The following is an 11,031-nucleotide window of genomic DNA, read 5'->3' on the forward strand; positions in this document are numbered from 1 at the left end:
ATTAGACACATTTACGTTTCTATAATATTATTATTAAGTTAAATACAGAGTTTTAGAAAGTACAACTTTATAAAAGTAAAACGGAAAAAAAATTGTCTTCACCGTATACCCGTTTTCATGATAACATTGAATGCGATACTATATGCAGCGACGTGTTGCAATGAAAGCGATGAGATTGATCGCTTTTTACGCCAATAATTTCCTTTTTTGGAGTTGGATCGTTTCGAAAATCAATAGACGTCATCGTGTGAAACTATCGATTTTTCTGATATTTGCATTTTCCTTCATAAAGGCTTTTTTTCAATTATATTTGATACGGTAAATTGATCACAGAAATTTATACATCTTTAAATAGAAATGTTTACAGTCGAAATTCTGACGTTAATCATTTTATATATACTGTATTTCCAATATATATAATTCAGTATTTTTACACAATAATCATGAGTGATGATACGAGAAGAGAAAGAGTTGAAGAATATATGAAGATAGATGAGATAAAATTATATTTTAAAATTGAAATAACAATAAAAGAAAATCTAATTCTACATTTATATTTTCTTTCGAATTTATCTTTAAGGTAGACAGTTATTAAATTTAATTTATGAGCCTCATAAACTATTAACAAAGAGCTAATCAGTTGTATAATAAAATTCAATGATTTCATTGATTATAAGTGGTTCTTTGTATAATATAAGACGAACGATTGGAAAAAATAGTGATCTTAACAACGATTGGTTGAAAAAGTACCGAATTAGACACATTTACGTTTCTTTCTCCAATTAATTATCATTATCTGCTCCAACAATGCGAGTAATTGATTAATTTTTATCAACGTCCATCATAATTGTTACAACATATTTCACAACGGACCACCTATGTTTATAACGTTGCCTACGCTCAATCTTATGTTAAAAACACGCGCTTGTTAAGGATTTCTTTAGTTTATTCTTTCCAAAAATTACTTTAAAAAGGAACCATAGGCATTCATTCACAAAAGGAGTTCTCATAGAGCTAGATAAACATTCTGGAGCTCTTCTTTTCCAGAAAAAAAAGACATATAATAAGTTTATTATCTTGTCAGTTTATATATTGTTTCTACCGGCGTTTTAGTCGTGTTTAATGTTACTTAATACAAAAATATCCTTTCTGATACTGAATACTAAAAAATCGATAAATGTCATGACGTAAAAATAAACTTTTTACATTAAAACCTGTCTTGTTGTATTGTTAAGCAATACACATGCCCGTACACGTATTAAACCTATATACACATGGAAGTATGTACCCAAACAATAATTAAATAATTAGCGTACATGACATTAAATTAAATAATAATTCCTTTTACTCGAAACAAGTGAAAAAGGTTTAGGTTTGAATTTCAAGCACAGAGTCAAAGTCATTCAATATTAATTAGCGGAATAACAAGTAACAAATTGCTATGTGTTTACAGTTTTATTTTTATTTGCAAAATATAATTATTGATCAATCTGTGTTTTTAGAAATAATTGTAAATTAAATCAATTTAACTTTAAGTAACAATTGCTTATTTTATATTTGCTCAAATATTGAAGTAAATATGTGAGAAATTCAGCATCTACTAAGACAAAAACTGTTATGATGCATGATAATTGAATGTCACTTTACTCAATAACTATAGGAATGATTAAACTCTAGTTTAATCATTCCTATAGTTAATAATAATAATTTTTTTTATTTAAATGACCAAACTGTTAAGTTATATCATCCTATAGTTTAATCATCCTATAGTTAATCATGATTAAACTCTAGTTTAATCATTCCTATAGTTAATAATAATAATTTTTTTTATTTAAATGACCAAACTGTTAAGTTTAAAAAACCAAAATTATTCTTTATTCGACAATGTTTCTTGTCATTCTATGGCCAACCTTGGCTCACACCAAATAAATTTTTATTCTCCATCATTTATTTTTATTCATTGCAAGCTGAGAATGGTCATAAAATAGTCAAGATTATTATTTAATAAAAAGAAATTTTGGTTTCCCGAAAGTAGCAATCTGAACTTTTAAATCATGCAAAGTTTCATATTTTTCTTTTTCTAATGTTTACATAAAATATTTTTTGATTTCACATTCAGAGAAATTACGAGATTTAAATTCAAAATGATCATATACAATTTTAACAATTTAAACATGGAAAAAGTTCATTAATTCTTTCTCAAAAGGTCCAATTTTGCTGCAAACTACAAAATACATTGACACTCCGTTATTGGTATTAAAACTCAACTGTCTGTAATATTAAAAAATATTCTTACCTTGTATGGCTCAGAGAAATTTTCAAAATCATTCAGCCAGGAATGTTCTTCGGGCTCTTCCCTTAAAAAGAAAATTATAAAATTATTCTTTGATGATGTGATATTTAAAATAATTTTATTGTTTCATGTAATTTTTACTGGGAATATAAGGAGAAAGTTTGCCCATTTCACTAAAGTGTTTTTCAAAGTATTTAAATGATATATTAATATATCATGTCTAATAAGTTCAATTTACTGAACTGTTATAATTTTAAATTGTCTGTAATATAAAAAATGGTTAGCTGTTGAAGAGAAACAACAAATCATGATTTGAACAATAAAAATTAATATCCTTTGCAGTAAATTATTATATTATAGTGAATATTTTTTAGGTTGCAATTTTAAAAAATTGTAGACCTATAAATTCTCACTGCTGTCTGTCTGTCTTTCCTTAATCTTGAGAAAGGAATTAGATGGATGAAATTCGAGACCAGATATGGAAACCTTGAGGTCAGGAGGCCCAAATTAACTATATACAAATGTCTAATACAAACAAGAAGTCGTGTTATTTCAATTCAAAAATTTCCCCCAAAAGGTGTTACTGATAGATAGATGATTGGAACGACTCTATTGTTGAAGGAAAAGTATGATTTACTGTACAGGGCCAAGAAGATAGTGCAAAAAATCGAAAAAATAAATTTTTTTGCAATTTTTGACAATGTCACAATAAGTTTACTTGTTATATTTAAAGTAATTCTAATTAGAATTTTATTAATTTAAATTGATTCAATAAGTGCATAATATAGGAGAAACTTTTATCATATAAGTGTTAAATTACAAATAAATGTCGCTAGACCGACAAGCACTTTCGACGATAATTATTTTTGTCTTCATCAGGTCGTTAAAAACGGTTAAATTCCTTTTTTTTTTTTTTTAATACAAATAAGTACTCGTTTCAAGTGTATTAACGTTTTGGAATGGAAACAACAGTAGAACGTAAGAAAATTTTTTTAAAATAAGTGCTTGTCAGTCTAGCGACATTTATTTGTAATTTAACGCCTATATGATAAAAGTTTCTCCTATTAAACGGTCGGCGTGCTGTCCACTTCTCTATTATAAGTGCATAATAAAAGCACCAAACTAATAAGCAATAGAAAGTTTATGCAAACTTGTAGTTTACTGTTTAAAATTAAGGTTACATTGGCATATGGAACATCATCAATGTCTACATAATTCCCAATATGGTTTCAGACACCAAAAATCTGCTTCTGATGCTATTTACTTTGTAAATAACACAATAATAGATCTTTTGAATAATGACAATAGATTTGTACTCGGGATAAGCTTAGACATAAGTAAAGCTTTTGATAGTACATGGTGGCCGCTAATACTGTTACAACTTAGTAGGAAAAAGTGTCCCGGGAATTTATATAAAATTCTACATAATTACTTATCTGAAAGAACAGCAATTATACAACAAGGACATAATACTGTTTCTCGAGACGTTGAAAGAGGTTGTCCCCAGGGTTCTGTCCTTGGTCCTTTGCTCTGGACAATTATGTTTGACTTGTTCCTCGAACAGAACTTTGGGCAAAACATGATGGTTGCTTATGCTGATGACGTCATAGTATTAATTGCAGGTAATACCAGAGCAGAACTAGAGAGAAAAGGAACTACTGTCTTGGAAAAAATATATAAATGGGGAGAAAATCATAAACTAAGATTTAATACAAATAAAACAAACGGCACAATTTTCAACCTACCTAGATGTCCCAACCTCTTTCTTAGGGTTCCCACAATTAAAATGGGAGGAAAGTCAATACNCTTGTTACATTGAAATTAATTTTAATTATATCAAAATCTATAATTAATTTTAATTAAAAATACGTAATGATTAATTCTAAATTTTTAATAGAATAATTTTTATAATTGTGTAAAGATTTTTTGTTGATTTTTTATGTAAAAATATCGATAAAAAATCATTAAATTTTATGATTTCTTTAAAATATTCAAATTATTTTTGATTGATTTTAATCAATTTAAGTTGAAATTAAATTTCAAAAAATTCTTTTAAAGAATTTTATTGATTATCGATATAAATCCATTTTATTGAACAATTCTATTCATGTTTTTGGAAGGTTTTCAATGATTTTAGAAAATTCATCTCTCACTCTCTTTTCTTCCTCCGTATCTTGAAATGTATTTTTTATTGTGAAATTTTATTCCTTTTCCTTTTAACTCCATTAACTTAATTTTTTTCTTTATCCATTTCTTTATTTAAAAAAAAATTTATCTTCCTCTATTGAAAATTACATAGAGAACGTATTCAAGAGCAAAATTGTTATTGAAATTTTCTTTTTGAAACTTCCTGAAACACCATTTAGTTTACTTTATAATAATGTTTCTATGTTCGTGTATGTACATATACAAAAAGTTCCAGGATTTAATATGCATTTCTATGTTTTATAAGCATATAAAAGGCCTTTTCGTCCATGCTTTGCCAATGTGCTTACAGACACATACAAGCTTACAAAATACAGACAAGTATGTGCTGTATTTTAATTTATGCCCGAAATATATTGAGCCGGATCATCTATGTTTATGTCCTTGTCTATGCTTATAAAATCGCATTTAGGAAGGATTTTTCTAGTCCATATACAGATTAAACTTTCTACCCTAAGTATGTCTGTATGTCTATACTTACTCTGTTTTCTGTATCCCGATATTATCAATTATCTTTACAAAAGTAAAACGCAAATTAATACAAAAATTAGTAAGAAATATAAACATTTCTATAAAATTTAAACATAAATTATTATGATTAAAAATATTAATATAGGTGGTTCTCTGCGTACTACAAGAGTCTAACTCACTATATCGTATATAAGTTATACAGTGGACTGTTTGATACAGTAATTACCCGATATAGTGAACGTAAACATCATTTTTATTCTTTTTCTTCCTTCAAGCTATCTCATAAAATAAATAAAAAAAATTCCTACAAATTATTCCTTTTGATGCCTTTAAGAGGAAATAAATGCTTAAGTAATAATCTATAAAACATAAATTAAAACACCGAACTTTATCCATTAAAATCGACGAATTTAGTTGAAAGAATTTCCTCTTTTGCAGACATTCTACATAATTGTAGTGACTGCTAGTGCCTTTCATGTTAATCTTGCCCTTGGAACGCCTTGTAAGTATAGAAATATATAATTTATATCTGTTTAATTCATGATGTTAACTGTTAAACCTCGATATAGCGCTATCCTCGCAAAGTTCCAATTCGTACTCCTAAACGAACAAAGTATTATAGACCCCCCGAATTATTAAATGTATGAATTTTTTTTATTGTTATCGCCTCCTCCTTCCTATTATTAGAAGTAATTCAGTTTAGACCCACAATCGATTTCAGGGGGTTAATTAACAAAGCGCTAAATCGAAGTTTAATTGTAATAGTAAAATGGTTCATACCTAAGATTATTGTAGTTCTCCTTTGTTAATCTAGAAAAGGGGGGTGACCCTGATAAAGTATATACGGTCCTATCGGGACCGGAAGTCACGTGTTTTTTTAAATTAAAAAGACGATTAAAAATTGCAGCCCAGTATNCTTAATTTTTTTCTTTATCCATTTCTTTATTTAAAAAAAAATTTATCTTCCTCTATTGAAAATTACATAGAGAACGTATTCAAGAGCAAAATTGTTATTGAAATTTTCTTTTTGAAACTTCCTGAAACACCATTTAGTTTACTTTATAATAATGTTTCTATGTTCGTGTATGTACATATACAAAAAGTTCCAGGATTTAATATGCATTTCTATGTTTTATAAGCATATAAAAGGCCTTTTCGTCCATGCTTTGCCAATGTGCTTACAGACACATACAAGCTTACAAAATACAGACAAGTATGTGCTGTATTTTAATTTATGCCCGAAATATATTGAGCCGGATCATCTATGTTTATGTCCTTGTCTATGCTTATAAAATCGCATTTAGGAAGGATTTTTCTAGTCCATATACAGATTAAACTTTCTACCCTAAGTATGTCTGTATGTCTATACTTACTCTGTTTTCTGTATCCCGATATTATCAATTATCTTTACAAAAGTAAAACGCAAATTAATACAAAAATTAGTAAGAAATATAAACATTTCTATAAAATTTAAACATAAATTATTATGATTAAAAATATTAATATAGGTGGTTCTCTGCGTACTATAAGATGAACGATTGGAAAAATAGTAATATTAACGACGATTGATTGAGAAAATACTGAATTAGACACATATAACTTTCATCCACCAATCAACTATCGTTATCTGAAGAGTAATTGATCAATTTTTATCAATATCCTTTATAATTGTTACAACATATTTCGCAACGGACCACCTATGTTTTTAACGTTGTCTACGCTTCATTTTATCGTAGAATCGCATACTTTTGAAGAATTTTTTTAGTTTTTTTCTTACCAAAAATTACTTTAGAAAGAAAAATCAAGAGAAAAGTAAACTCAACGGAAATTTTTATTAACTATTAAAGTCAAAATTGAAACAGTAAACATGTAGCTAGGATGATGCATTAGGAATTATTATAGGAAACTTTAATCGATGACCAGCACAGTTTATTATTGTTATTTTTATTTATAACTTAATTCACTATTTAATATTAACTTTATCATTCTCTTATCCAAACTTTGTTCAATATTTTCTAAACTAAAATATTAAAATAACCTTCCACACTTAGGTATATTGCATTTTGTGCGTTGTCTCTCAATTCCAAGATTATTTGGCTGGAAGAGAAAACGAAGTGGGACGTGTGAATGACGAAGTGAGTTAACTCAGCTATGAATTTATATCCTCTCTTATAATAAATCACAACAATTGTAGCCGGAAAGAAAGAAAAATTTCAATAATTTTATATTTATGAAAACATTAGTAAGAACGAATATGAATTCCTGAAGTTCGCACAAGTTATTTGTATAATGTCTTAAAGTATAAAACTAGATTTAATGTGAATAGTTTTAAGATAAATTATCTTCTATTTTTAGTAGTAACTAACAATTCTTACTTTAAGTTTTAATAGTTGAAAATTAGTTTTCTTCTCTTTTAAGGATGGTTTATTAAATCGAATGGCTTTGATGATATAGAATTAAGCTTGCTAATGATAAATTTCACCATATAAGTAGTGTTACGTCACAATCTTTATGTATATTTTTCTATTTTAGGACACTTATAATGAATTAGCAGAAGGTATCGTAAGAATCAACGGGCCGCTTCCATCGATTAGCACCACTGAAACTCTATCACTTAGATGCACCATTTCTCCATCTTTCTTCCAACCTATTTACAATTCCCCACATTTAGATGTTGAAGAAAATATAAATAAATATTCTGAATATAGAGAAAAATCTAAATCAGCGTTAATCATAGATGATAAAAGTGTTAAATTAAATTCTACAGTCTTCAACACTTAAAATTACCTTTTATGACAATGCCTTAATTGTAATTAATAAAATAAATTAAAAATTATATAGTAAATTAAAAGAATTTCACTAGATTTTAGAGCAGATAATATTATTTAATTAATTATTGTAACGTTTCGATTTAAAACAGAAGCATTAAGATACTGAAGAATGGATATTTTTTCAATATTTAGATTAAGATATTCATTAAATTAATGAAGATCGAAAGTAATTACAATTAAGAATTTAAAAAAAGAAATTTTACGGATGAAATTTTGAAATTTTCATATTTTTTAAATGCTACAACAATTTGATAATTGATACTATTCAAGTGTAATTACGCGAAGATGAAATTTGGAGTGTTTGAATTTAGTGTTTAATTTTTAAATTAATTAAATGGTTTTAAAAAAAACTTATAAACGAAATTTTTAACAATTTAAAATAATAAATAATTTATAAATAAAATATTTATTTTAAATTTTTCATTGTTTTTTTTAAAGGAATGGTTTTTCTTTACACTCGAAAAAATTTGTGAAAGAATTATGTAGGTGTGTGTGTGATTTTTGAAATAAAAAAAAAAGAACTTTTTAACAAAAAAAAAGCAAGAAAGAAAAGTGCTGATTTTTATATTTTTTAAATCTTTTATATTGATCCATCACAGAAAACATAAAATTATCTAAAATTGGTGTTATATCGATTTACCGATCACGCTGATCAGTTTTCTCTCCTCTAATCTCATAAAGTAGATGTTTACTTTGTTCTTAAGACAATAAGCATATATTTACTCTAATTTTCTAAATTAATTCTAATTAAATAAGCTATTTTTAATACACAAAAACAATTTTTTATTATATTAAAAAATATTTAAAAAAAAACTCTGAAGATCCTCACGTGTAAGAGATGATCTTATGGTGTGTAAATGTTAAATTTTTTGTTAATTTAGTTTATATACACGCTAAAAAAGTTTTCTTTCTTATTATAAATATAGAAAGTGTGAAGAAAGAACGAAAATTAAACAAAAATAAATCACTTCTTTAATGCAAAAATTCGATTTTGTTATGTAAATAAATTAAAAATTCACATTGGAAATTAGAATATTATATTTTTATAATAAAATCTATATATTTTATCACTAATATTTCGTAAAAAATTCTAGTTTTATACGTTCTGTAATATAGAAAAAGCGTTAGAAAGACGATCACTACAGTGAATTTTTTTTATTTCTTTCCATCCAACATACAAACTTTCTAGACAATATATTTTATATGGAAAATAGTTTGAGTTCAACAGTTTTGTAATGATAACACGTATAGTTTCAAGATAAAAAATAAAAGCACACGTATATATATATATATATAAACTATGTATTAAAAAATTCGTATTGCATGAAGATGAAATCAATATGATGTAAACATTGAAGGATTGAGTTATGAAACATATAGACTATACTCAAGTAAAATGATTATTATTTATTCTAGAATTATTGATTTTAGAAGATTTTATTTATCAGAAACTTTTTACATATTCTCGAAAATATATTATACATTTTTTATGAATTTAGCTCTTCATTGCTCTCTTCAACGAGGAGTTTTATTGTTACTGCTTAATATTTACTAAAAAAAATTGTATATATTGATAAACAAACAATATTTAGAATATGTGTGACATGTTATTTATAGAAAAATATAAAGATCTAGACAAAGGAAATGTGTTGAACCAGACAGAAAGAGGGCATTTTTTTTCTGTCTGGACGTATTTGTTTCCTTCTTGTTTTTTTTTTTTCTCAAGGGTGGACGTTTCGATTATATTCTACTATTTTTATCTTATGTACTTTTTCTTATTTTACTAATAAATCAGCTACTGAATTTGGGTTGTTTATACTTAAGTTTAAAGCTGTAAAACTAGGCCAAAATAAGATTTAAATTGATCGTTCTTTAGATAAAGATGCGCTAAAGTGAAACTGTGTAATTTGAATTAATTAATTGAGGAATTCCGTGAAAAAAAAATGGCTTAAAAATTGATTTTTGTGGTAGAAACGAGGTTAAAATTAATTAATTAATTAATATTAATTTTGTAAATGCTGAAATTCATCCTCGTTACTTGTTGATGGGTACTCAAAATAGAGTTGCCATGTTTCAAGTATGGAATTCTTATTAAAGAATATATCTTAAAGATTTTTCTCTATTAATAAATCTACTACTAAAGTTTGGTTGTTTGCAGCTTTAATATTAAGCCAAAATAAGATTTAAATAATGATTTTAGTCCGTTTATTACATAATTATTGCGAGTCGAAATGTCTTAGAAGTTCCTCTGAAAATACTGAGTAGCCTCGAAAATCATGTAAAGTAATATCCAAAGCGCCAAAAACACCACAGCGATGAGTTTTGGTACTAATTTCTTTTTTTAAAGGAATGTCTTCCATAAAATAACATCACAATACCAGATATTAGTTCATTTGGCTGTTAAATATCTCTGTAGACAGCATTGAATAGAACACTTTAATTACGATCACCCGGCATTAAATAGTCACATTACACTAGTTTAATTATTAATAAAATTAATTAAATGATATTAATTTTGATAGAATTTATTAAATGTTGTAAAATTTAATACTCATCTTTAACATAATTTATCACGTTGAAGGGGATTTAAAGCAGAAATGCTCCTGTTTTCTTTATTTGATTTGCTTATTCTTCTCCAAATATATAATTAAATAAAGAATTATTATTACTTTTTAATTTACTAAAAATTCCAGCAACGAGTTGCGCAACTTTCCCGGCAAAAAAGTTAAAGTTGTATTTTACAAGATTTTTATTTCAAAACTTTTTATATTATTAAATAGCAAAAAAGTTAAATTTTGAGGGTAGAAATGGGTTTTAAAACAATTTATAAATGCTAATAACGAGTAAAACCTTTATTAAGACCTACCCCAGTCGATATACGACACGTGTCCCCCCTGTATCATTCCATTCACTATAATCACCAAAATTTACTGGTATCAATCCCTCTAATAAACAAATCTCCCTGCAAAATTTCAGAAATTTTCGGCAAAAGGCACACGAGTTATTAAGCTTTAAATTGGGTAAAAGAAAATCGTGCGCTCATACACACTAACATCCATACAAACACCAAATTGGAAATATCGTAATTTTAAAGAAAAATTCCATTCATAATTTATGCTAAAATAGCTCATAAATTTTCTTACAGCTTAACTTTATCACATATATTATTTTAAACGAAATTATCTTTATGCGTATGTATATATCTTACTACTAATATGATGAGAAAATATG

The 11,031-nt window shown here is 26.4% G+C and overlaps 1 protein-coding gene across 2 annotated transcripts in view; it reads left to right on the forward strand.

Annotated features, from left to right (window-relative positions):
- LOC111639530 overlaps positions 1–7,766 on the forward strand; it is a 23,958-nt gene extending 16,192 nt beyond the window's left edge. For both annotated transcript variants that reach the window (XM_023385417.1, XM_023385424.1), the window contains 2 exons: positions 7,021–7,104; positions 7,502–7,766. In XM_023385417.1, the coding sequence (XP_023241185.1) occupies positions 7,021–7,104; positions 7,502–7,750 (333 nt within the window). In that variant the 3' untranslated portion in view covers positions 7,751–7,766. The remainder of the gene's footprint in view (positions 1–7,020; positions 7,105–7,501) is intronic.
- The last annotated feature ends 3,265 nt before the right edge of the window (positions 7,767–11,031 follow it).

This window comes from Centruroides sculpturatus, unplaced genomic scaffold (assembly GCF_000671375.1).
Source record: "Centruroides sculpturatus isolate CEXI.00-Female unplaced genomic scaffold, Cexi_2.0 scaffold212, whole genome shotgun sequence".
Classification (NCBI taxonomy): Eukaryota; Metazoa; Arthropoda; class Arachnida; order Scorpiones; family Buthidae; genus Centruroides; species Centruroides sculpturatus.